The sequence below is a fragment of the Colletotrichum lupini genome, chromosome 9 (assembly GCF_023278565.1).
Source record: "Colletotrichum lupini chromosome 9, complete sequence".
Taxonomy (NCBI): domain Eukaryota; kingdom Fungi; phylum Ascomycota; class Sordariomycetes; order Glomerellales; family Glomerellaceae; genus Colletotrichum; species Colletotrichum lupini.
The window spans coordinates 146,645-172,948 of NC_064682.1; the positions used below are offsets into that span (position 1 = coordinate 146,645).

General features: G+C 53.3%; 8 protein-coding genes across 8 annotated transcripts; 4 read left to right on the top strand and 4 right to left on the bottom strand.

Annotated features, from left to right (window-relative positions):
• Positions 1-38: 38 nt before the first annotated feature.
• Positions 39-9,765, bottom strand: CLUP02_15948 (uncharacterized protein; the record flags this gene model as incomplete). The annotated part of the gene is made up of 2 exons (XM_049294872.1): positions 39-3,189; positions 3,239-9,765. The coding sequence occupies 2 exons, from the start codon at positions 9,763-9,765 to the stop codon at positions 39-41; spliced, it is 9,678 nt and encodes a 3,225-aa protein (XP_049152019.1).
• Positions 9,766-9,817: 52 nt separating this feature from the next.
• On the bottom strand, positions 9,818-10,679 carry CLUP02_15949 (uncharacterized protein; the record flags this gene model as incomplete). The annotated part of the gene is made up of 5 exons (XM_049294873.1): positions 9,818-9,976; positions 10,041-10,302; positions 10,339-10,530; positions 10,592-10,615; positions 10,675-10,679. The coding sequence occupies 5 exons, from the start codon at positions 10,677-10,679 to the stop codon at positions 9,818-9,820; spliced, it is 642 nt and encodes a 213-aa protein (XP_049152020.1).
• Positions 10,680-11,161: 482 nt separating this feature from the next.
• On the top strand, positions 11,162-13,208 carry CLUP02_15950 (uncharacterized protein; the record flags this gene model as incomplete). Its single annotated transcript, XM_049294874.1, has 4 exons — positions 11,162-11,359; positions 11,563-12,066; positions 12,136-12,402; positions 12,459-13,208. Coding segments are annotated over 4 exons (1,719 nt in total), but the record flags the coding sequence as incomplete, so codon positions are not given.
• A 451-nt stretch (positions 13,209-13,659) lies between these two features.
• On the top strand, positions 13,660-14,930 carry CLUP02_15951 (uncharacterized protein; the record flags this gene model as incomplete). The annotated part of the gene is made up of 4 exons (XM_049294875.1): positions 13,660-13,839; positions 13,896-14,245; positions 14,566-14,633; positions 14,683-14,930. 4 exons carry the CDS (start codon positions 13,660-13,662, stop codon positions 14,928-14,930), a joined length of 846 nt encoding a protein of 281 aa, XP_049152022.1.
• Positions 14,931-18,826: 3,896 nt separating this feature from the next.
• Positions 18,827-19,030, top strand: CLUP02_15952 (uncharacterized protein; the record flags this gene model as incomplete). Its single annotated transcript, XM_049294876.1, has 1 exon — positions 18,827-19,030. The coding sequence occupies one exon, from the start codon at positions 18,827-18,829 to the stop codon at positions 19,028-19,030; it is 204 nt and encodes a 67-aa protein (XP_049152023.1).
• A 1,379-nt stretch (positions 19,031-20,409) lies between these two features.
• Positions 20,410-20,933, bottom strand: CLUP02_15953 (uncharacterized protein; the record flags this gene model as incomplete). The annotated part of the gene is made up of 2 exons (XM_049294877.1): positions 20,410-20,718; positions 20,793-20,933. 2 exons carry the CDS (start codon positions 20,931-20,933, stop codon positions 20,410-20,412), a joined length of 450 nt encoding a protein of 149 aa, XP_049152024.1.
• Positions 20,934-21,481: 548 nt separating this feature from the next.
• On the bottom strand, positions 21,482-21,823 carry CLUP02_15954 (uncharacterized protein; the record flags this gene model as incomplete). The annotated part of the gene is made up of 1 exon (XM_049294878.1): positions 21,482-21,823. The coding sequence occupies one exon, from the start codon at positions 21,821-21,823 to the stop codon at positions 21,482-21,484; it is 342 nt and encodes a 113-aa protein (XP_049152025.1).
• A 3,906-nt stretch (positions 21,824-25,729) lies between these two features.
• On the top strand, positions 25,730-26,092 carry CLUP02_15955 (uncharacterized protein; the record flags this gene model as incomplete). Its single annotated transcript, XM_049294879.1, has 2 exons — positions 25,730-25,957; positions 26,012-26,092. The coding sequence occupies 2 exons, from the start codon at positions 25,730-25,732 to the stop codon at positions 26,090-26,092; spliced, it is 309 nt and encodes a 102-aa protein (XP_049152026.1).
• Between the last annotated feature and the right edge of the window lie 212 nt (positions 26,093-26,304).

Sequence of the window (26,304 nt, forward strand, 5' to 3'; positions counted from 1 at the left end):
GTTACCCGGCCACAGTGTCACACCATCCACCTCCCGCCTTACTCGAGTCCCCTGAACCGACGGTTGAATTCCTCCACAGCGACGGCCACCATCTTGTACAAAAAGGCGCGGCCACTTTCATCGCCAACAGGTAGGAACGGACCGTTCGTGCCTCCCCTCAGCGTCAGGCTCAGGCCAGTCCGCTCCTTGGCAATTGTCTGTACGTCCTTGAGGGGCACATCCCATTCCGACGTCAGTCGCCGGCTACGAATAAGCAAAATCCGAGCGTAAGTGACCATGACAACCATGTCCTCGCGTGGCAGTTCGAGGTGGGCAATGTAGTTCTCGTTGAAGTACTTGCCATTGTCGACCTGCTTCAACCATGACTGGCCAAGGGCTTCCCGGGCATTGTACGGTCGCACGATACCGTCAGAGGGCACGAATCGAGCAGGGCGGACGCGATCGAGTTCTGAGCCGTCAAAGACGGTGGTCGTGTTGCGGATGCCTTCCGAGACATTCGAGGCCATGTCTAGAACGCCAATAGCGGGCTTGGTAGCGAATCCGACGACACCCTTGCCGATTCCCTTGAAGAATCCAACAGCGCCCTCCTGCTCAGCACCCTCCAACGGCTTGCGGACGAGTCCACCCACGCCAGAAGCGGCGCTTGTGAAGAAAGAGTTGGCGCCGGTGGTGACCCCATACAGAGCATGTTTGGGTCGATTGCGTGCACGTGTAATGCGACGACGATCTTGAAATTGCTTGTCGAGAGTCGCAGCTGCAAGGCCCTTGGACAAGCTCCCAGTGAATTTGGAGAAGGAATCGGTGAAGCCGTAGACAGACTTCTTGACAAGTGACGCGGCTCCCTTCGCAACTCCGATACCAAAGTCCTCGGGCTTGTCCGAAAGAATGAGGCCTTGGTAGGGTTCGTAGAACACGTCCGTGAGGCCGGAGCTGATGTTGTTGAACAAACCAACGGGGTTTCCGAGGAAGTCGGCAGACCCGAGGATCTTGTGAACCTGGTAGAGAACTTCTTGGCTGTAGTGACTCGTGATGTTTTGTGTCAAGGCAGCTACGGACACGCGAACGTTGTCTAGCATGAGTGCATTAAGGCGAATCGGCGCGTCGTTGATATTACCGATGGCCATCGTCATGACATTGAGGAAGAACATGAGAGGGTTTCGAGACGACGTCTTGTCCTCGGCATTGACTCGTTCCGTGCGCATGAAGGAGAGGTCGAGTTGCATGGGCTGGATGTTGAGCAGCTCGAAGTAGATGTCTTGGCCAGATTGCTGCCGCTGCGGCTCTGGGATGTCCAGCTCCTCGTCACAGAGTTTGCCTTCCTCATTGGTGTCTGACCAGGCGGCCCCAGGAATATTGGAGAAGTCCAAGACAGCGTAAACAAAGTCCTCATCGAGCTCGATTGTCATCTGCTGCATCAACAGTGTTGCATACTTGATGTACAGCACCCCGTAGGAATCGTCCTTCACGCGAGTAACCATGGCGTGAAGCGAAGGATGTGCGTCGACCTCTTGAGCCCTCTTTGGCACGACACTCGGGTACAAGATCATCGGGAACAGACCACCGTACAGCTGGTTGTCTATTTGAATCCACTTAACAGATAGAGCGATAGTCTGATGTAGAGGAGAATCGTGGTAACGAAGAGAGACGTCTCTGAATGTGACGTATGCAAGTTCCTTTAGTTGTGAATTGATGAGCGAAATTCCAATACCCGAAAGCTTCAGCTGAGCGCGGAAGGTTGCTGTCGTCTCTTGGTCTTTGACCTCAAAGCCATCGGTGCTCGTGCGAGATCCGGACTTGGACTTCTGTCGATACAGACTCTTGGATTGCCTGAAGTTGGACAGAATCATCGTCTGGGTAGGTCCGTCAGCGGCAACATTGATGTCGATAATCTTCTGTTGTCCGGATGTTGTCGCAAACTTCATTGGAATCTGATTGCCGATTTCCGCGAGCTTGACATGTCTTTCCTTGCCATGGGCGTTGATGATGATCTCACGGAACTTGGCAGCCGGGAAATCCCATGCGTATGGCATGATGCTCCTAGGCGGCAGCCTATACTTGATTGGCCTCCAGCCGGATCTGTCTTCGACTCCATCATCGTCCAGGCTAGGGTTGGCCTGGTAGAATGTGAATTCCGTATCACTCTCGTTTCGCATCTGGTAGGGCCAATTCTTGGTCTCTAAGCTGAGATGCAGGAAGATCGTTGCACCCTCCATTAAGATCTCAGCGCGAATCAGACGTTGGCGTTGGCCTGCTTTGGCAATCTTGACGTGGGTGGTTCCAATGTCTGATATGTTGAAAGGAGAGGTCCACTGGTTGTTCATGCCGGGATGACACAACGAAAGTTGCTTGATGGAGGTCTTCTGCATGAAGTGAAGTGGCTCATGGGCGCCGGGCTTCAGCGTCATAAACCCAGAAGAGCTAGACTCGCGTACGTTGATCTCCTCTCCAAGCTTGTTTTCCAGAACAAATCGTGGTGCGAGGGTAACGACCTTGGTCATCTTGTATTTGCCTTCTCCAGCCTCGGTGGTGATGCCAATGTGCACCTCAGTGTTCCTGGAGGGCGAGGGCAGCACCACCTCGGTTGTGCTTCCGATGGCGTCAAAACTCTGCGGCTTGCTCCATTCCGAATCCGCAATCTGCAGCAAGGCTCGGTTTCTATGATCGTCGTTGCCGTAGGAGAACATGAATGGCGTAGCTCTAGGACGGTTATTGCCAGACCTGGAGGACAGAGTCGACTGTCCGGCTGCAGGTCGTGCGCCCTGCAAGAAGCCCTTGGCTCTGATCTGCAGGTCAAGACCAGTCTTGTTCAGGATGATGTAGGGACTGTAGACCGTGACTCGGAAAGCTCCACCGCTATCAGGGATCTTGTGGTAGTGGAGCTTGAGATTGAGCTGCAAGCCTTCCTCGTCCTTGCAGAGCAGCCTGTCTTCCTTTTTGAAATCATCCGAAGCCCCGGAGTTGATGATGGCAAAGTCGCTGGGTTTGAAGACAGTGTCCTGCATGTCGACACTGAGGAGGAGGAGGTGTGATAGCTCTACAACATGTACGGGGCTAAGACCGCCTTTGCGGAGGAAGTTTGCCCAGTCCTTTTTGGTGTTTTTGTCGTAGATGCGATACTTGAAGTCGTAAGGAAGCAAGTTCTCGAGGATGACTGGAGGCGAAAGCTTGATGCGCATGTAAGGATAGTTTCTGAACGAGAGATTAGTCAAGGATCATGTTAAGATGATGGCAGACTTACTTGGTCAAAGGATTCGACCGATCAAAGGTGGCGTTGAGCTGGAAGTAAAACGGGTCCCCGTTTTCCCCCTTGCAAACCATGGTCCGGGTTGGCCGCTTCAAGAGATCTCTCCACCACAAGGTCTCAGAGGACCAGGCGTAGCCAAATCCAGAGTCGGGCCGTACCAGTAGAGACTTCAAGAACACAGCACCCACAGGAGCCGGGCGGCTTTCACCGGGCGCGATCTTCTCAATCTTGAGCAGATGGCCCTCTTGCGCGTCGTAGACACCGAGCTCGACTGGGATCTGGGTGAGGTTGTCAACTACGAGGGGCGATCTTAAAGTGACATATTTGACGTTGTCCTTGCCCAGGGTGACCTCCACGAGAAGTCGGTGCAAAATGTTGTCAGTCTTCGGCTTGAGGCCGTAGATCGCTTCACCCTCACGGTTCAGCCTGACGTTCTTGACCGGGTCAAAGCCACTACCTTCCAAGTGAATGCCGACACTACCAGTACTGCTCTCGGTCGAGAGGTTCTCTCGCATCTTCTCCCACGGTTCGAAGCTCCAAGGGACTTCCTGCCCGTCCTCGAGACGCGCGGTCATGTTGTCGTCCGTCGTCATACTCTTTGACTGTACGACAACGTCAAATCCGGTATAGTTCCGGATGCGGTAAGGGGCGTCCACACCACGCGGTTTGCCGAGAACATCCTCATCCTTGCTAAGGAAAGCGAAGGACTTGGACGCCAAAGCGATGGTAGCTGTCGTGATTGTGACATCAAAGATCTTTTTGGAAGCGACATCAATGGACAAAAGACCCGATTGCTGCTCTCTCGCAATGCCAAATCCGACCTGCCAAGGCTCTAGCAGAGGCTCCCACGCGGACTTTGAAAAGTTGTACACGTTCGTATAGATATCGATCGCAGTTTCAGCTTTGAGATTCGAAGACCAGTCTTCGGCCGTGGCGGTAAAGTTCTTGATACCCAGGTCCAGAATGGGAAGTTCGTGGACATCGCCGATAAGGACAACGCGGATGCCCTCGATTGTTGCCGAAAGTTCCTCGTGGCGCTTCGGCTGAGTTTGAACAGCTGTGTTATTGGAATCACTATGGGCTTGTTTGGCCTGGGATGCTGCTACCAATGCAGTCTTGGACATCATAGTCTTATTCGCAATGGTTGAAGGGCCCTTGCCACTGGCAGTCCGCTGCTTCAGACCTGCTTGACGCAGCTTTCTCGCCTTCTCGTCAGCTGCCGATGCGCTCTTGCTCTCCTTCTGATCCTTTTGCTGTTGATCTGACAGCTCAGTCGCCTTGCTTGCGATCTGAAGTGCGAGCAGAATGTCTCTTAGGGACAACCTCAAAATCAGGGGTTCAATATCAGCATGGATGCTTGTAATGTTGGGTTTCGAGCTATCCATAGACATTTGGACTGAAAAGTCGTCAATGAGTCGGAGACGCGAGTCTTCGAATCGATCCATTCGGCACAAAAACATGCCGATCTCGGAGACCTGGAAGGTCAGAGCATGTTGCTGAGAAAGCAAAACTTGCTTAGTACCCAGAACAATGGCTTCGGAGCTTGCGCTGAGGGGGTTGGCGATCAGGATGACCTGTGCATCGACAATGTTCACCCTATACGCAATGCTCATGGTGCTCTGTGGCTTCTCCTCCGTCTCTGCCTGCGGCTCTTCCGCGCCCTCTCTACTGCTCTTCTGGGACTTGGGCTTATTGGACCAAGTGACTTGCATTGAGTCGGCGTCGGCTTCTGATTCGTCGGGGGTCTCGAACAGAGACTCATCGTCTACCGGAGAAGGTTCCTCCGGTTGCAAGCCAACCATGACGAAGTTCTGGATGGCAAAGAGATAGTCGAGTGCAAAGATTATGCGTGGGCTGTCAACGGTGACGATTGCGATTAGGCTTCTGTCTTGGCCGCCAGACATTGTGATGCTGGCCATCAGTTGTTGAACCTCCTTGTTTGAAGAAGTCATGATACGTCGGAACTTGTTTGTTTCACGCGGACGGCTGTCGTAAATCGTGAATGAGTGGATCAGGAACTCGCCTTCGAGCGAACCATCGTTGAGCATTCTCGTCTTGAGTTTGGTGACGTCCAAAGAGAAGCGCGACAGGCTGGCATCTTCAAGCTTGCCGATCGGCTTGTCATCCGGAGCAAGTAATAGCTCCATGCCAATTGTGTTGACCTGGAAGACAAGGTCTAGTTTTGTCCATGTCTGGTTCTTGGGTGACAGTTCGGGCCCAAGATCGACTTGCTTCTCCTCCTCGCTACCCTTCTTGTCAAGTGGTATGGATCTTGCTCTTTGAAGAGTGTCCTTGTCTATTTCTCGCTCAGCTTCCTGATCTTGCTCTTCTGAATCGGTGGCGAACGCTGCTGGTACTGCCTTCGAAATCTCCATCAGGAACCTCAGTTGGTACTGAGTAAGTTTCAAGTTGAAATCCGACATGCTTCCTTCAATTTCGAGCTCGGGTCGCTTTGTGCCATCTTGGTGCTCGGCATACGTGACATTGAAGCCCAAGTCAACTTTGTCGATCAACTCCAACTCCTCTGAAAGGTCACCAGGATAGTTGAAATCGGACGTCAGACGAATATTGCGAATGCCTGCGGAGATCTTGGTCGCAATTTGGGAGTCTTGGGAATCGTCCAAGGGCGCGAACTTGTTCTGAGCGTAGATCTCACCCAAGTAGGCAGTAATAACGTCCCGTTTGGGCTGGCCGTGATTGACGACCCGAGGGAAGACGACAATTGGCGTCTTGACCACAACGTCGTACTTAAACTTGTTTGTGCTTTGTTGGATTTGGGTGGCCTGGGACGCTGCGGCTTGACGTGCGGCGTTGTAAATGGCTTGCATCTTGCCAAATTTGACGAGGAACTGAATGATCTTCCGGAAGGGCTCCTCGAGAAAATTAAGCTTGACGGAACCAGCCCGTAGGTAGACCGATGAGTCGTATCCAGGATACGCTTTCTTGTTGGTAGCATCGAACGTCTCGTAGCGGAAGTCAGCGAGCTCATCGCCTTGAATAGAAATGAGTTGCCTCAGGTTGGAATCCTCCGAGACACCTTGATTGATATCGTCAACCAGATTGAGATTGCCCAGTCTAGCATTGACTCGCATCGTCTTGCCCAGAAGGAAGACTCCAACATCGGCGTGATTGAAAGACAGGGTTGCTAGGCGAATTCCATCGTTGTTCAGGATCAGACGGATACTCTTCAGGTCGATCTTGACTCTAATGGAGCCTGCGTTCGTAGGCCCGTCCTCGGGAGGAGCATCAACGGCAATCTCAACACCTTCGTCATCGTCCTCCGAATCGGAGATGGCCTTCTGTTCTTGAGGCGTCGCTGCCTCGTTGTTGTTCCCTGTGAAAGTTGCCAGGATGAAGTCAAGCAAGGTAAGAAGCGTCTTCCGCGTAACGATGAGGTTGATAGTCGATATTGCGGCGGTAACGTTCGTCTCCACACCTTCATACACAGGCATGAACTCTGGTGATAGTCGATTAACCTTGGTAAACTTGACGCTGACAAGACTACGATTCTGCTCTCGATCCTCAACGTCTCCAGATGAAACAATGGACTTGAACTCCGCAGGAGGGTTGTCAACAAAGTCGTCCATGATGACGGAACCAAGCGAGACCTCTGCAGACATGTCATAGGGACGTAGATAGAAAAGAAGGTCGAAATTCTCAGCAACAAGCTCGACAAGAAGCTGATCAGGCTTCTTCCTGTCAGGATCGCTCCGATAGAGGGATCCCTTGAGGGTGTCGACCTTGAACTTGAGCTCGAAAGAACGCTGTTGGAGCTTGAGCTGTTCCTTGTTGCTCCTGCCACCATCGTCGGCGTCCTCAAACTCGTCCTGATCGTCGTCATCTTCGTCAATCACGATGGCAGTTTGTTGCTGCATGAAAGGGAATTGAGAAGACTTCCGGCGGCTATTGGTGTCCTTGCGAGAACGCGATCGGTTAGAGGCGGTACTCAGGCCACGTGGGCGAGTTGTCACTGCTTGGTCCTGGGAGTCCTTGATTTGCGCCTGTTGCAGCTCTTGGTTGCCAAACTTGGGGATGGCGACATCGATAATTCGCATCAAATTCTTGTACTTGGAATCTGATATGGTTGCATGGAGCATGGGAAGGTGGCCAGAGACCTTCAGTTTGGTCAGATTTGGCGCCTTGGGCAGAATCGAAGTCTCCACCACAAAGTCGACGTTGATCTCTTCCACCACGTGCAAGTGCTGTGTGTCGTCCTTGTTCGATATTTGAGCCTTTGTCGCCTCGATCGAGGGACCAATCAGCACCTGGGTGGAGGAGAGCTTGACCAAGAATTTGTCGTACATGACAGACTCTAAGCGCTTGAAGTCTTCGTCAGTGTACGATTGGCGTTGTTTCGACTGAATCTGTTTCATAGTGTCCTGGTCCACCAGCTCGCTGTTAACGCTGATATGACCGGCATCCAGAATTAGACAAGTAGATTCTTTGACGTTGATGCTGACCGGTACAATAATAAGCGGGGCCTGCAGGTCAAGCTGGGCATTGATGGTCTTGTGCTCCTCGAGAGCGAATTCCAGACCAGCCCGCGTCTGTTCTCGGAAGGTCTCTACGGTGGCGCCGGCGGTTTCCATCAGCGCCGTGATGGACTCCATGTGTCGTTCTGGTGGTCTAAAGAAGTCGGCCACGCCTACGACGAAGTTTGGATTCCAGACAATCTCGAGTGGCTTGAGGGATCCGCTGAGAGCAATGTCGCCTTCGCGATCGATGGGGTTTTGTTCGACCTCAAAGCGAAAGAAGGGTTCGTCGTCGTTATCTTCGAGCTCTTCGATGGTTAGGCGTTTTTGGTCGTGGATCTCGGGGGCGTCCTTGACTCTGACAATCTCGGGGAACAGTGAGTCTGGCGTGGTGCCATCGTTGACACGAAGTCCACCCAGACTGAGATCAGCCAGAAAGGAATCAGGACGCTGCAGCACCTTGGCTTTGAAAACATCAAAGTGCAGGCTCAGAAGATCACTCCGCTTGCCATTATGGCTCTTCTTCAGCGTGAAGCTTCCGGTGCTCAGCCATGCCTCAACTTGCATCTTGACAGAGTCCCGAGGAACATCAACTGACTCTGCCAAGGCAGTCTTCTCGTCAAACTCGATGGCGTCGTAGAGCTCTTTGCGCTGCTCCTCGGTGATTTGTGTGTTCTCATCATCTTCGGCATGGTGTTCCTGCTGCTTCTGACCACTACCCCAGGCCCACGCCAGCCAGCCCTGTTGCTCCTGTTTAGGGGGCTGGTTCTTTAGGGCAGCGGCATTCTCCTTCTTAAGCTGGTTCCGTGCCAGAGATCGCCAGAATCGGAGATCCTCGTAATCGAGCTTGATCTCGAGTTTGTTGATGTCTTCGTTCTCTTGGGAGCTGAGTTGTTGCTGTTGCTTGCGCTTCTTGAAGAGTTCAATGTAGCGTTGGCGGTCATCACGTCGTTCTTTGAAGTATTCCCATGACCATCTACGGTTCTTCTCGTGGATCTTGCTGAGGACTGAGTCACCAGCAAACTTGAGCCAGGCCCTGGGGTCTTCCTTGGGTGTAACTCCTTTGGGCTGGAATTTTTTGTACTCTTGGTGGCGGATGAAGTAGTGGAAAAGGTCAACCATCATCAAGCCATCACGGTACTGGTCGTCATCGATTACGAGACCAATCTCCTCAAAGAGTAGACTGGCCTTGGCCTTGGGAGCATGGACATCCCCCGTCTTGTCGAGGACAATCTTTGCCTTTCCGTTGACGGGTCGCAGGATGAATTGGTGGTTGAGGCCTGTGTCCTCGGTCGACCCTATCAGGCTCTTGAACTTGTCAACCATCTCATCATGCGGCATCGGTGGTTTGTCGCCAGTATCGACCTCTCGGCCCGGGCCTAGCAGCTCTGTATCTGTGTTCCAGTAGACGGCGAGGGCGCCGAGGGTTGCAAGCTTGTGGGTGCTCTTGGTCGAGTCCTGGACAAAGGTGGGCTTCCACTGGCCGTCGGTGCTGACAGCACTGAACTCCTCGAGAGTCACACCAAGTGCAAAGGGGTGTCCGGGAGCGGAAATGGAATCTTCATATCGGATATGGATGTTCTTGACTGTGACTTGCAGGTTGTCGACAATCTTGGTGACCAGGCTCTGGGTAAATGTCTGGCTCTTTTTCTGCTCCTCCTGGCTCATACCCTCCTGAGACCTCTCCTTGAGAAGCTCGGCAGAATCGAGTTTCTCCATCTTGATCCTCTGCTTCCTACGCTCTTCCTCTTGCTCGTCATACGCAGCCTCTTCCCGGGGGGAGGCCAGCAGAAAGACATCCTCGATGAAGACCTTGACGGGCGCGCCACGCAAGTTGGACCATGGGATTATGAGTGTGAGCTCGCCGAGATGGCCTTCCATGACGTTGATGGGAAGCTTCAGCTGGTCGAGAGCTTCCCTCCGAAGCTCGAGGTTGCGTAGCTTGACATCGCCAGACCAGATTCCAACCTTGAGCTGTGCTGGATCGAAATTCTTGACGTACATGCCCAGGAACCTATTGAGCAGGCCGGCAACGAGTCCCTCCAACATCTTGTCTGTATGTGGCGCCTTAACCCTGGCGAGGGAGGGTCAGGTTGGTGTTCTATCGTGTGTCGGTAATGGGAAGCATAGGAAGGGAGAGACTCGGAAAGTCGGAAAGCTCGATGACGACGGGCAGGGCGCAGGTCAGATCAGTAGCCGCCGGAAAGGCTCTGCCGTCATCAAAGTGACGCGCGCTGTAGGATGGTATCGTGTACGCGGTCTTGGTGGGTTGCTCGGTTTTTGGGCGTCGTTACTTTTCGACGTAGGTGTAATATCAAGCGTACTATCAACGGTGGGTGATGTGGAATTTTTGGGTATCGAGGGGTGGATGTCGTGTTCTCGGATGGCGTGCCGTCGGCCGTGACTCCGGGTCTGAGGTGTACTGGCGGCGAAGTAGGGCAAGGTAGGTAGGCAGGTATGGGAAAGAGAATGCCGCGTCGCAGATTTGCCCAAAAGTGAATGTTTGCCAGCTCAAGTTTGACAGATTGCAGGCTCGTCTGCGTTGTCGATATTGAGCTGGTGCTTGTGCTTGTGCTTGTGCTGGTACTGGGGGGTGGGCGTTGGCAGGGTTGGTTTGGTCACAGTGTCGGGGCAGGTTGGGGTCTGGACTGAGGGAGCGGCGGATTTGTGCATGATGACGCTGCCTGATTGTTGAAGTGGGTGAGCGCCAGCCAGCTGCCAAAGTGCTTTCCCCCGCACCAGAGCCAGAAACAGGCCAGGGCAACAGCTCGGCCCAGGGCAGACTGTGTGGCTGCCCGCTGCCTCTTGCCAGAACTTCAGGTGCTCCTGCTCCGAATGGACCGTCACAGACGTCTACAAGTGGATCCTAGTGGACCCGTTGAGCCACGGCAGGGTGGGTCTACCGACTACACAGTACTCCGGACTTCAGTCAAGGTAGGTAGCTAGGTACATACCTACATCATAGCCCGATTCGGTAAGGCCCTCACTCAGGTTTGTACGTATTTGTATCAATACTTTAAGCGGGACTCGACTCCCATCATCAAAGAGGAATAGAGGTTATGAGTCTTGGCTACGGTAGGCAAGTATCAAGTGCTCTCTCTTTTCGGTTTTGGAAATTCAATCATGATCTGGTGCGTTAGGACGAACTACAACATTGGAATGTCTGTGTTAATTGCTACATATGCGCTTGCGATGGTAAATACCTACGTCTGGTAAATACCTACGACTGAGGAAATGCACTCAGCTGCCTTTCGTGCTCCCTTAATTCAGTACTTACCTACCTAAGGTACGGAGCGGAGTACGGGCTGCGTAAGTAAGGTGAGGGGTGAGACAGGTACCTAGGGTAGTTACCCAAGGCGTGGCATCGCATCGGCACAGACGGCGGGGGATAGAAGAGGAGGAGCTTGGGCCACTAAGCAGTAGCGGTACTCCACCCCACTCAGCTGCTGGTTCGTCCAATGCGGAGCCTCTGGCCCGGACGTCACTGGGTGCCTACCACCTTGGGCATGGGACAGGTCTCCACATTACGTCACCATCCGGCAGCTGGAGCTCTGGCAACCTCGATGGCCTGGGCTGCGTGCGATCTGATGGCCATGCAAACGCGAACAATGAGGACCTTACCGTGGACCAGCTGTGTGCCTTGGTTTTCCACGTCCAGTTCCAGTTCTGGACCCGAGCCTTACATCAACTTGAGGCAATCGGATAAGGTAGGCACTTTGCGAATTTAATTGGTCCTCTCGGGCGACACCAAAAGAGGCCTTCAAGACACCCGGCCGGACTCTTGATTTGCTTCAACAATCATCAACAACAACTTCCCACAGGCATTGATACCACCAATTCCCAGAGAGGATACAACTGTTTGCTGGCTTCATTCCGACCTTGATTCCTTCCGTTCATACATTTGGACTACAACTTGAAACTGTCCAAAACCATACCAACTTCGCCATCCTCGCACACAAGATAGCTCCTGAAAACATACGCCAAAGCTCCCTCACGATGCTTCGCTCTTCGCGTCAACTCGCGCGGATTGCTCCACGCAAAGTCGCAGCTCCCTCAGCAATCCCGTCAACACCCTTCTCGACGAGGTCTCCGTCGAGTGCTCTTCACACCCCCAGGCGACCTGCTTCGGCCCTCCAAGCTCGTTTAATTCCCTTGTCCCTCCAAGCGCGATACACCAATTCGCCCTACGACAAGATCGATAAGAAGGCCGAGGCCGAGATTGCAAAGAAGAAGCTCGAGTCTAATCCCGAGGCGGTTTCGACCGAGTCGTCTAGGATTCACCTCTTTGAGCCGGAACCTGCAAAAACACAAAAGGAAGAGGATCTCACGGGAGGACTCAAGAAGGAGTTGGTAAGTCTGCTCCAGCCTATTCCGCCCCAGATACCATACGGTACACACCAATTGACACATTACCGATAGAACATTGTCAAGGATACCTTCAATCTTAGCGAAGTGCCAAGGGAGCCCTACTTGCTCGGTCTTGCAGGCACTCTGCCCTACCTTGCTACATCCCTGAGCACAGTCTACCTGAGCTGGGACCTGAACCTCGAATGGCCCTCTACGTCGACATTTGCAAACCATATTTACATGAATCATGATTCAGCGCAATACTGGCTGAGCCTCCTCGAGCCCATCCAGCTCGGATACGGCGCCATCATCATCTCCTTCCTTGGAGCAGTCCATTGGGTGAGCAGCATCCGCGCGTCAACTGCGATGGAATGACCGGGCTAACGCTATTGTAGGGCATGGAATACGCCGAAAAGACGCCTCATCCCACCCGAACAAAGTTCCGCTACGGCATGGGTGTCGTCGCGCCTATGATTGCCTGGCCATCCCTCCTCATGCCCGTCGAATACGCCCTCACTTCTCAATTCGCCGCCTTCACCTTCCTCTACCTTGCCGACACCCGAGCCAAGAACAAGGGCTGGACCCCACAATGGTACGGAATCTACCGCTTCGTCCTGACTGCCATTGTTGGAGTCTCCATCTTTGTCAGCTTGGTTGGTCGCACCAAGATTGGCAACGCACAACCCCATATTGGCGAAGGCCTAGCTGAGAGCATGCACCTGGGCAAGACCGACACCACCAAGGACTGGGCTAAGCTCGAGGAGGAGGAGAGAAAGAAGCAGAAAAAGGAGAAGGAAGAGGCTGAGAAGAAGAAGAAGGAAGAAGAGAAGAAGCAAAAGGAGGAGGAGAAGAAGAATGCCAAGAAGGGCGACTCCAAGAGCAAGAGCAAGAAGGATGACAAGAAGGACTCCGGTGCCAACAAGAAGGACGACTCCGAGGAGGAGGAAAATGAGAAGGTGGAGGAGAAGGAGGAGGATAAGCAAGACAAGGACGACAAGCAGGATGACTCAAAGGAAGAAAAGTCTGAGGACAAGGACGGGTCTGAGGATGACTCAAAGGATGGGGATAAGGACGATTCCAAGGATGAGGGCAAGTCCAAGTCCAAGTCCAAGGATGAGGGCAAGAAGAAGGAGAAGAAGGAGTAAAGGCGTTGTCGGATTGATTCCCACAGCAGTCTGGAGTTCTCCCGATTACTTTTTCCCTATCTGTACTGTAGTTGTATTTGCGTGGGGGAAGAACATTGCGAGCCAGGTTAAATGGGCAAGGCGTTTGGGGCATTTCATGTACACCGTTGAAGCGAGCACTATATTCAAGCAAGCTATCGATTACCAAAGGGATGGACGATCTACATTAGTCATTGCTACTTTATCATGATGTGAGGTGTATCATAGCCCCAACGTCCTCTCGCGGTTGTGATGCTATAAAATCCCGTATAACTTCATCACGCACCGACTTCAATTCACATTGCCAACCGCTGTGACAACTCTGGTTCTCGTACTCCACGAAGGAAACTCATCTGTGCTAGACCCCTTCAAGGCCGAAATTACCCATCGTCTAGTATCCCAACCATTCCAACTCGAGCTAAGCTGGTGTATCATGTCGACATCCACGGCTCAAAGTCCGACGAGGATTGCCAGGAGATGGCCGCAAGAGAAAAAAAGACAAAAGGCCGAAGCAAATTCAGGAAACCACTCCGCCCATCCCGGACGGCACCGGCAGTCCCGTAAGCCCCATTTATTTTCCCGACTGGCCCCTCCCAAGTCCGTCCACGATCCCGTCCGATCCGCACGATCGATGGTCGAGAGGCCTTCTAATCGTTGACGTTTTCTCAGAAGTTGCATGAATTCTCCCGGCCGAACTACCCGAATCGTCCCGTAGAAACCAGATTGAAGAAAAAAAGACCGCGGCCTTCTTGTTTCCCCCCTCCCCCTGGACACCACCTGCCGTCTTGTCATTTGCATCCTACATCCCGCAATGACCTCACTGCTTTTACGGGCCTCGACCCCGCCAGACCGTTTTGCGGCGCACCGCGGTCCGTATTCCAATACGCGCGAGCCGTGTCGCAAGTATGTCCAGGCACACGATTTTTGTCCCCACGGAAGAGTTTCTGGCGTTTCAATCATATTCAGGGCAGGCGGCAGACGGCCTCGGCATCGACAGCAGGACAATACAGCACAGCACGGTTCACCCATTTCCCCTGTCGCGAGTTAAGGCGAGCCAAAAAAAAAAAGAAAAGAAAGAAAAAAGCCCGGCAAGAACGCATAATCCAAGGCGGAGGGGGTCCGAGGGGGGATAACAGCATTACCCGGTGTCCTTCGGCCATCCGTTTTCGCAGCCATTGATTCTTTTGCTTTGATACCGTTTACGATCCCTCGGGTAATCCCAAGATCTGCAGGGTGTGACTTGGAAATCCGAGAATTCTTACACGGTAGAATAAGGTATGAGAAAAGCGCCAACCGACACGAGACTGATTGGTTTTACGACGGACTCTTCCCTGATCAGCATCCGCATCAGCACCAAGCAGTACCGCCTCACCATCACGAGACGCAGCTTAGAAGAACTCTCAAACTGTGATACACCGCCCCGGGCTTACCATACTATCCAATCCGAAATAGACAGGCATGGCAAATCTTCTACATACTCCCGCGGAAAGCGTAGTCACCTCGCTGCACGATACGATTCAGCAACCCTTGAAGATCATCGCCAGTGACGTGGTGGGGGTTGGCTACCCCAGCAAAGGTGAACGTCACCCACGTCAGGGTCAGTCAGGCACGGAAGTCTTCTGCAAGCAGTTTGAGTCCAGCGGCCAGGCGACCAGCCACATGGCAAACTCCCAGAAAGAGCCTTTTCCCTCCCCCTCTACATAAACGAGATGCCTTGATTTTAAAGTGATTTGCGTTAGGGTGGAAGGGGAGACCCGATCAGAGGGGGGGGGGGCGGGCGACGTAACTTCGTCGTAGGGCTCATTCTAGCTTTTTACCTTTTGTCTTTTTTATCCTTTCTCTGTATGTGTGTAATCACCAACAACCCACGGCCCAATGGCCCCCTTGACTCCTGAGAAACCGTTTAAACTCTCCCAGGATTCCGGGTTCTTTGCATCCCGCTGCGTTCGACTGACACGGCTCCAGTTGCTCTGTCACCGTCACTGGGCCGGGCCTGGCAACTTGCAAGGTAAGGATTCTCGCAGGCATCTATGTAAGTCCCTCCGCCACGAATCAGTTTGGTGTTGAAATCTTTTTTCCTCGCTGATGTCATTGCCTGCCACGCTACGCCACGCCACGCCGCGAAGCCTCTTTTTTCCTTTCCCAGGGTTCCCGCGCGGATGGAGCTGCCAAAGAGTCTAAACCCCCTGGAAACGTCGCTTCCGAAGCGGACACGATGTTGTCACTGGCTCCTGTTGCCCCTCTCGCCGCCGCTCCAAGCAAGACACAACTACTTTACGGAGTACCCTTTTGCTAGTCAATGGGCACAGTATTTGTGCGTACAAAAGTGAGTAAAGTAGTGCATCCGTGGCGTAATAGTGACAGTGTGCGCGGGGTTGGTCCCTCCCGAGCAGGAAACCCAAGCAGCCGGCAAGGATAACTCGAAGAAGACGAAGAAGAAGAAGAAGAAGAAGAAGAAGAAGAAGAAGAAGAAGAAGAAGAAGAAGAGGACGAACCCCCGCCCCCCCCCCCCCCCCCCCCCCCCCCCCCCCCCCCCCCCCCCCCCCCCCCCCCCCCCCCCCCCCCCCCCCCCCCCCCCCCCCCCCCCCCCCCCCCACCCCCCCCCCCCCGACCCGCCCCCCCCCACCCCCCCCCCCACCCCCCCCCCCCCCCCCCTTTCTGCCCCTCCATCGAACCTTGACGTCATCGCCACGACGCCGGACCACGCGCCGCGTCTCAGTTGATGAACGACATGGAAAACCTCTTGTCGCGATTTCCACGATACCATGACTCCATCCCGTGGCGAAACCTGTCTGTTATGCTCACCGTCTTTGTGCCTTGTGGAACAACCACCCCATGAATCTAACTCTCACTCTCCGTCGGTTTGGCTGATCTGATGATTCCGTTTTCCCACAGTTCGGCCTGCTTGACATCCACACAACCATCAAGTTCGACGGTCCGGTGCGGTGTGCGTGCGGTATCGGAACCTTTGGGGGGGGGGGGGTGAGTGTGTTCTGTCACCATGTGGTTCAACCGTATTGCATCGGACCCAAAAGACGAGGGGCATGAACACCATCCACACCTCCATACGCAGCAACTAAAACGTTGATTGACTCCATCACCAAAACTTGCGACGACTCGCGCATTTCAACTCGTCGCAACCTCATTCGCCTCCCAACCCGGAGCTTCTCCGCCGATGCAAGATAGCACTGTCATGACGGAAGGCAAAAAATTTGCCATCTTTGTCAAAATAATGCCTTTTTTTTTCTTTCTTCTCTTGCACATGTTTCGCCGCCGCGACCCGGTCCTCTGTACTAAGTACCTTATTATCAAAAAAAAGTTAATTCTTTCTAAGTTATAAGTATAAGAATATAGTTTTAATAAAATAGTATAGTACCTATTTAATACTTAAATTAAAATACTTTTTTAAGCTTACTATAAAAAAAATTATATTACTAACTACTTATTATCGAGGTCCGTAAGTAGTACTATAGCTTTAATTATTATAGCTTTAATTATTATAATTTTAACTATAATAGCTTTATTTATAATAAATAAAAAGTTTAATTATAAGTCCTTTAAAAGCCTTTTTTTAAGAGCTATAAGAGCCTCTAAGTTAAGTTAAAATACTTATTAAAATATTAATAACTAAACTAACCTTATAATAACGACCTTAATAAAAGACTTAGTAAATAATACTAGAATCCTCGCCGACGTTAAGTACGATTTACGAAGCGTAGTAACGCGGCTATAGAGCATTGCTAATATATCCTACGCTAAGAAGGGCATTATTAGTACTAACGAGACGGACAGGGCCGTATATAACACTAGCCTATTAATAAGCTATCGAAACTGCGATTCTAGCGATCCCTTGACGAGGGAGAGGGTAGAATAGAGGAAAGAATGGGTAAGAAAAGGGTTAAGGTTGAACAGTGCGGAATTCGAGGGCAGGGTAGCGTCTACATGTACTGCGGCAATCCTCTAGTAATGCAAAACGATGGAGTTAAACAGTGCCCGGTCCTCTGTACCTTTAAGCCTTTTTGGTCAATGATGTGCGCTACAAGCCCGCAACTTGCAACAGATGGACCCGTGAGCGGAGCCGCCAGTGCTTCTTCTTTCGTGTTTCCTCGGCCGTATGTAGATCTCTTGGTGGGAAAGCTGCGGAGACGTTTCCCCCGAAGCAATGTACGATCGCCGTTCGCCGCAGCCAACACACGCGAGAAATACCCCGAGGGCAACGCCTATCTTCACACCTCACCAAGTACCCTTTGTATACTACATCCCGCCGTTTGATAACATGTACGGTAGAATCGACTGTAGTGTGTCGCCGCCGCGCCGTCGGCGGGTATCGTGCATAAAACATAACATCACCAATGATGTTTCTGTTTGTCTGGGTGAAGTGTGCATCAAACATCCAAACCTTCAGGAATGCCCATATTGGTCCGGCGCCGGTACCTACCAGAGAGCGAACCGGTCACATGGCCTTTGCCGACCGGCAAGGCGCCCGTCATGCGGCATGCCACAACTGGACAAAGGATGCCCGCCGTTGGCCGGCACTCGAACCCAATCACTCACTCTTCACGGCAATCGTCTATAGAGCACTGAATAGATGTATGCGTTGCAACTTGCGGCAAGGCTCTGGGTCCTCGTGACTGCTGCCTCATGGCTCTGGAAACCAACCCTGATCCCCGCCTCTTCACCGAGGATTGGTTGAACGAGATCGCAGCTGGTGACTTAACCCCCATCCCCGCGATAAGCCGCAAATCGAGATCTTCCATCCTCTTGACACTTTTTTTGACATGTGGCTCTCTGCCCGGCGGCCATCTCCTTGTGGCGGGCCTCACCGACCGTTTTCCGTGCGTCTGGCGCGGCCCGTAACTTCAAAAGAAAGGAGCCGACACTTTTGCCGGTATACCTACTTGAAGCGCCCGGTTTACGAAAGTGTGGATGCGTGTGTCTATACGGCATGCGCGACGATCAGAGTTCTTCTGTGAGAGATTCTAGGTTTTCTGCAGCGTGCCAAGCGATACTCCGGGTACAAGACGAGATACAGTTGCAGTTGGTCAATCGAGTCCTTCCTCGAAACGCCGTGCCTTGCTCCGGTGAGCCGGTCCCAAGAAACGCCAAAGTATTGCCGTTGCCGGACTTGGTCCGAGGATGAGGATGTGCATCGAGTGCGGGAAAACATTCTTCTTCTTCGACTCTTGGTGCAAATTGTGGCCTCAATAGGCTTTCCCCATGCGGTTGGATGGCATGCGCGACGCTGCCGTGACCGCTACGAGGACTCGAGCCGAGTCGAAGAAGGCCAGTAGATCCCGCGAGAACTGATTCAGGCCGTTTCATACGGGATGGTCGCAATGTGCGTGAATGAGTCGGTGCTCTTTCGGCTATGCCCGAGTCGGTCGGTGTACGTATCTCCATTGTCGCGTGGAATTCGGTGACTTGAGACGACATGCTGTACACTACGGATACGGTGTGTGCGTGTTTGGTTTGAACCGTAAAGATTCATGTTGGGACTAATCCTGCACACTTGGGCTTAGGCATCTAGGTAGTCCTGTCTTCCGATACGGTACCTAGAACTCTGAGATGGCCAACGGAAAACTGTAACGGAGGGTGTATGGATGGCCGGCCGGACGGTCAGCGGTCTGGAGTCCTCAGTCCCGTCGTACGTAGTCTTCCGTGCCATCTTCTGTAGCATCTACCCTAAGGCCAGGTTCGCTGCGCGCTTCCATCCTCCCGTGGCCTCGGCGCCCCCTCTCTGTCGACGCGGGGTACCCAGCGATCGCCCGGCCGCAAAGGACCCTGATGCACCGAATCCGCTGTAACCCGACTTACTCACGTTCCGTGGGTAGCTTTGGGACGCACAACGTGCCTCTGGGGATCGCATCTGGTAAGCACCAGCCACAGGCGAGGTTCCATACATGACATGACCGGGCCGATGCCTGTGCCGCCATTTGGAGCAGATACAAGAGGGAAAACTCACGTCTTTGCTGGTGGAAAAGTCGGGGTGTTGCTGACGGAAGCAATCGTGGCACAGCTCGAGCATCAGCAACCACCCTTGGTGAGCAGCCCAACCAACAACCCAAGAGAAGGGGCCATGTCGTGCGTCTTTGGTCCCTCCATCTGGGCTCCGCACTGGCGGGAGATGCGGCTACGGGATGGGTGGGTGGGAAGCGGGTGACTGGCCGGAAAGTCACGAGGCTCTGGTTCGCCGGACCGTTGACGAGTCCAGGTGAGCACGCCGTGATATTCTCGCCATGTCCGCCGCCCGTGACCGGTTTGGGCAGGAGGACACTGCGAAGTCGTGGTGGGATGCCATGCCAAACGGTTCGGCGGCTACACATACTCTTGTCTTTAGGAGTGTGAGGGGGGAGGAGGGGTTGATGGTCTTGCTCAAAGGTTACATCCCCAACATCTGGCATCTGACAGACCACCCACTTGAGCTCGATGCCTAGTATTTCGGTGATGAGTCGTAATATGGGGGTTCATGGCACTTTTGGGATCCAGAGAGGCCAAAGGAGGTCACCGAGGCCAGCGCGGGAAACGCGTGGATGAAAGGCCAGAACGGCAAGGATGACTGTGATGCCACTACTCAGTTGCGTGCTCTTGTATTCTTGTTGTACCACGTTCCGCGCCCAACGCGAAGACGAGATGCTAAAGTCTAAATCGTCTCCTCAACGCAGCCCATTTGTCGGGCCTGCGATGGGGTTACACGCGAGTGACAGGTACGAGATGCAGCATGCGTGTGTCTTTTACAGAAACAAAAGTAAGCCCGACTCATCCATCCATCCTCGTTGGGGGCCTAGTAGCCAGGCAGACGATCCAATGGAGGGGCTCCGAATGCAAACCTAGACACCTGGGATGGGCTTTGGGCCATATTCCATGACCAAAGCATGGCGATTGGGTGCGTTTTCGCGAATTGGCTAGCAGCGCGGGATACTTCGCACCATGGACATTTAGTGTTGGGTACCAATCTAGAACAATGAACATTAGGGTACGGAACAACGGGGTCGAGAGCGCCATCCGTCTCGGGTTCCAAGTACCGCAACATGACATGGTCTGGCTTCCTTTATTTGAAATGCATGGCGAGATGCAGATGACTGGACTCTAGCTCTAGACTCAGGAGACCTTCGTGCGACTGGTGGATATTGCAAGTGTTGGCTGACTGCCCGACTAGGCATCCCATGTTTTTTCCCCCCTCCTTCTATTTTGTTATCGCGCCTCTTCCCGCTGGCGTGGTCAACGGCGGGCATATGAGACGAGGTTGTGCTTTGATACCCAGGCGGTCCATCCATACTGCGGCAGCTATTTTGATAATGGCTGTTTTGATGAAATGAGGGGACGTCTGGGGTTGAAAGAGGGGAGGAGTGTTGGCGCGACGAGCAGCCAAAAACGGCTCAAGAAGAGCACGGATGGTGGCTTCACAGACGGATTCCGCTGTCAGGTCCTTCAGTTTCGAGCAAGTCTGTCCAGAAGCAGACTTTGGGTACGGGGCATGGGGCGATGCATCAGTCTGGCGTGATGATATTCTGGGGGTTAAATGAGTTGATCGTTGGCGATGAACCGATAAAATTGCGCGTCGCATACCGATGCGCGTATGCCCCCAGATGCCCCAGATGGCGAGATGACAATCGGCAGCTCGTTCTTTTTTCGATATCCAGATTCAAGGATGACACTGACGGGTGCCCAGTTAAAAAGGCTGTGGACTGTGTAACCGTGGTTCAGCATCCGAGGTCCCCATTACATTCAGCAATATCCGGACGGGCCTTCAGGGCAGAACGGGTAGCGTCCGTATTTGATTGCAGGGTTGGTCCTTTGGCACAGCCTGCCAAGATCCAGGAGGAGGAAACGATAGAGGCCACAGACCAAGGGGCAGAGGGGCCAAGCCAAGAGAAGGATGTGCCGTCCATCCATCACCGTATCAGTCCCTTTGACGGAGCCTTGTCACCGTCGTCGACGCTGCCCTGTCTCGAGATTCGGGCCCTTTTATCAAGGTTGTCGGTCTAATGCTTCAGAGTGCGAGATGGACACGCAAGCAGGACGAGCATAGGAGCCCCAGCGTGTTTGTACAATGTCTGGCTATAGCAGTACTTCGTGAGGTTCTCTAGCGGACGAGCTGATGGCGATGTCGTATCGAGTGTTTCTTCGTGTCAGTCTCGCGCGTCTCATCCATCTTTGATATGACGTGTTTGTCGGCCAGGTTCCGCCATAGGATCCAAGAGGCGATACACATGCTTGGCTGGCGCACATCATTTTCCGAGTCAGGTATTCGAGGCTCAACAACGCTGCGGGTGTGGTACCAATGTACTCTGGCACTTGTAGGTATCTGCAAAGGGACAAGAGCCAAGATCTGAAGCTTGACATGATCTGCAGCAGCCCTTTGGTATCTTGACTCTTGACACACCAGGGGCCTCGGGAATACTTACGAGGCAGACGATCAACAAAGGCGACGACGGACGGAAATACTCTTTACGGGTAGAGGCGTCGATTAGGTAAATAGAAAAACAATAACCTGCGAGGTTCGAGCGTGCGTTTGGTTGAAAAGTAAAGACCTTATTCTTGACGAAACAGACAGCGGGAGCCAGTGACTGGAGAAATGCAGCAGGTTGGCGTGTCATTGGCGGGCTGAAGACGGAGATAATCTGGCAGGCGAGACAAATGCACAAAGTTGGAGCCTTTGGACGAGAAACTTGAAGGAGAGACGCTCACCTCACTCGGTGAGATGAAAGACGGTATAGATGGCGTAGACGGTAGATTGGGACGGTGGGCGACGGACTGACGGTCGGTGTGTCAGTGTCAAAAGTGGAAGGAACCCCCCATCTTTTGGACGGAGACATTGGTGGAACCGAGGTGCCCTGGTGGTGCAGCCCTGCAAATTAGGGGATCGCAAGTGCAAAACAAGAAGAAGGTAAAGGCAGGTACGTCGAGTACGTATCCGTCGCTCCATGCCTTGTAGAGTAAGGTAAGGTAAGTATCGAACCCCCTGCTGCCTTCCATCCTCAGCGAGTTCTCACTCCTCGCGGCAGGTCACCTTCCATTCGCCGTCAGCCGGTCTCGTAAAGCAAAGTACCTGCGTACTCCGTACCTATCATCCGTATCTCGTCCAGTCCTGAACGCCGTATCCGAATTTAGGTAGTTACGAACCGTCTTGCCTCGGTCATGGTCACCCGTGCCTGGCCTCAAAGTCCGTTTCGCTTCGTTATCTCAACGGAAGACGGCCGAGCCGAGAAATCCACGCCTGGTCCGCCCGAGGCGCCGTGTCTTCCTTTTCCCCATCTTGTTTCTCAAAAATCCCCTCAGCAAAAAAGACAAGAGATGGGATCGTGTTGAAGGGCCTGGTTGGTCTTCTGCCTTTTCTGCCTGCCATGGCCGAAGCGACGCCGCGACCTGCCTTCTAGGGTGCCTGACTCCCGCCTGAGGAGGTAACCTGCAGCCCGCAATGTGCCAGTGCCCTCCCCCGGAGCCCTGTCTTGCCTGGTGGCCATGCACCCCAAGGTTTCCCCTCCGTGTAAGAGGTGAGAGGGTCGACATGTGCATCTGCAGATCATGGCAGTGTAAAGGTACTTTGGCCTTCAGCCACGGACGGCCGCCCTGGTGCTGACAGGAACGGACGTATTCCGTTCTCGGCGTGTACGGATACTTGCCCAGGGCTTACAGTGAACTGTTATCCGCGTCATTACTCGCCGCCGGTCCCAGGTTTTGAGTGCTGTATCATCGCTGCAATCCTCGGCCGTGTCATGGACTCATTCATGGCTCAATGTTTGAATATCAAGTACGTAGTCCGGCAATCGACTCCCATCAGGATGTGCTTGTGGCTGTTATTCTGTCATTTTATCTTGGCCTCCCGTCAGCTTGATCCAATACCGCCCGGTCGTGCTGCGGTCCTATTTTATGACAGCCGCCAGATAAGGCACGGATAAGAAGGCCGGGAATGACACAAGATTACAGATAATCTTGAATTCGCAAAGGTCAGCTCCTGTAGGTACCTAGCTACTCCGCCTTTTCGCCATCATCATCCATGATTCTACTACCTTACGCAGTACCTTGGTATATCTTGCTCTACGGATACCCGCCCTTTGCCTTGTCCTTTATTCTTCCGTTTCAAACGGATCCCCGGGGCCCTCGGCAGAAAGAAGAAACACCAGAGTGCAGGGAGTGAGGGGATTAGCCAGACATTCGATCGATACAGATATACCAATCTCAGATCTATAGGTAAAATCACGACCTGCACCGACTTAGCGCTGTCTTTCGTGTATTCTCTCGGCAATATGCCTCAGCTGCCCAATGTCTCCAGATGTATCTGTATCTCACGCACGGCCAACGCCATTCACGGATATTCCAAAGTGTTCAGCTGCCGGGCAGATAAACACCGTAGTGCCTACGGACAGTGTAGACTTTCAAACCCTCTCCCCCAATCGCATCGTCGTGGTCCACGATCCAGGCCATCTAGGCCGCCCAGGCCATCCAGAAGCAGGCTGCACATTTTGAGGTTGCAAATACCCCAAGAGTCCAGACCTCTCCGATGGTCCATCCAAGCTCCTATGGTAGCCTTCATTCCGGACACCGACACGTCGGCAGTCCAGATTACCCCAAGCCATCTCACGGAGCAAAGCTTGCAACGGGCTAGAGTTACAGCCACGTCGCCGACTTGGACGGAGCGAAGGAGTCCAGCAATAAGGTAGTTGAATCATCACGACCGAAGCCGGTGGTATCATGAAAGTACCTACGCTTCCACTTCCGGAACCCCCCGCACCAACACCATCAACATCGGGCACCACCAGTCTGATTCCTCCGACTCGGACTCTTTTCTTCTGACGGGAATCTTCAAGTCCAACAAGTCCTTCACCCACAAAACTCAGACCCGACACTTCGCGGCCTGCTGAGCCGAAACAAGGCCGCATCAGCAGTCTCAATACTCGGTATCGGCCTCGCCATCAGCACCAATACCATCGTCTCGGCATCAGCAAACCACCGCAGTGTGGCACTCGTGCATCAAATGGACCAATACTCTGCACTCCGTACACCGTACCCAATCCAATATCAGGCTCACGCACCTCACCTCACCTCAGACTCTCTCAGTCAGCCTGCCCTCCGACTATTGACTATTGAATGCGACCCCCCTGCCTCCGCCATTCCGACTTGCTGGGCAGAAGGAACAAGATTTGAGACAAGAGTCACCGAGAAGACGCGTCTTCAGCTGAGAGGTGAAGCCAGCCGACCACGTAGGACCTACCTACCAGTGCCAACACACAGCAGCTGGCACTGAAGCTGCACAGTCCCTTTGGTCCTGACCTGGGCAGCTGGGCTGAACTCGACCCGATGTGTGTCCAGCTCACCCGGACTTTCGCGTTAGGCTCTCTCTGGCCTCTACCTCTACCTTGCTTCCATTTCGGTGAGGCGTGGGTGAGTTACTTACTTCCATTTGTTAGGTGCGTGTACCCATTAAAACGGACTTGGAAGTCATCGAAGAAAGGCCGTCGCACCGTTTCGCTCTCCGTTTTCCGTTTCCCCCCCCCCCCTTGCGCCCTCGCCTGTTCTCTCCACCCCTGCCCGCGGTTGCCCTACCTTACCTTACTCGGTCTCCACTGGGAAGGGGGTCGCCCACTTCCTTCCCACTCTGCACAGACCGGGAAGTCCACCCCTGCCCCCTCCTTCCCTCCTTCTCACAAGTTCACACATGTCACTCTGTCTCCTTCCCCCTTCCTTCCCACACCCACACACAGCGGGTTCGGTACCTACGGTGCTCCTTCCCGCCACGCGAGGCCAACCTGAAATAATACGGGGAAAGGACCGCACCCACGCACTTGCTGCCTTGCAGCCCACAATCCCATAATCCATAATAACCCAGCCTTCACCCGCATCCATCCATCGTGACGGCCTCCTCCCGATTCTCTTTCTACTCTATTCCGCGACTCTGACATCCCGCCATACCGCAGTGACCGAACTTTCAAAGCGCCTCAACGATCTCACAATAGGCCTCCTCCTCCGCCGCCTCATACAAGTCTACACACATACGCCTCCACTCACTACCGCTCCGCCGATCCGCCCTCTACTCGATCCAGCCCACACCGTCTAGTGCTGTCTCGCCCTGCCTCATTCTCATCGGCAACCGAACAAAGGAAAACGAACATTTCCTACTCTGCCAGTAAATTCTTTTACTGGACCCTTGGATATCCGAACGCCCGCCCGCCTGGATTCTTTGTCGCTTTCGTCGATATTTCCAGCACACCCTCCCGTCATTCCGAATTCCAGAGTCCAGACTTCCCTGCTCTCTGCCACCCCGTCCCAGCTATAACTCAAGGGTCCCTGTCTTGGAGGCTTAAATAACTCCAGCTGCGATCACCCCGGCTTTTTCAAAACACCATCAGCCAAGCAACTCATCTACGCGAAAACCAGCATCACGCGTCATTTATCTCACGTCTACACAAAACACAACCATAAAGGACCCGCGCATTCCATCCCATCTTGCATTCCTACCCGCCTTCCAGTCCACAACTAGCCGCCACTAGCAGACTACATACAAAATGTCACCAGCACAAGACCAATATTACTACGTTGTTCCCAACGCCAGCGCCATGGATCCCAACGCTAGAGAATTTGACCTCGCTTCACAAGGCTGGATTCAGGCCACCATAATCGAAGATGACGATCTCATGTTTGGCGGCAAGTCTTTGAGCACCTGGTATGAGGAGGAGAGGAGACGCCTGAGCAACGGTTCCTCGGACGAGGAGGAGCACCGCGGTCGCCAACGGGTAAGCCACAATGCCTCGTGAAGCCTGCTCGCGAACGCCACTGACTTTTTCAAGGTCCGCAAGCACCACTCTTCTCACAAGCATCATCACCACTCCTCGAAGCAGCACTCTGCCAGCTCCGACAAGAAGCACTAAGCGCGCCCTCTTTCAGCTCTCCATCTTCTTTGATATAGATCGCCATCATCGCGATACTCTTTGCGAGCGCTTGAATTTCATACCCCTTTCACGTCGACTCTGTTTATCCAGCATGGATACGTGTGTCGACTTTCTCGCCTCCCTTCCTCACCTCGATACCCTCCTCTGTGTGGCATTGGGTACACTGGCGTTTGTTTTTATCAGCGTTGCAT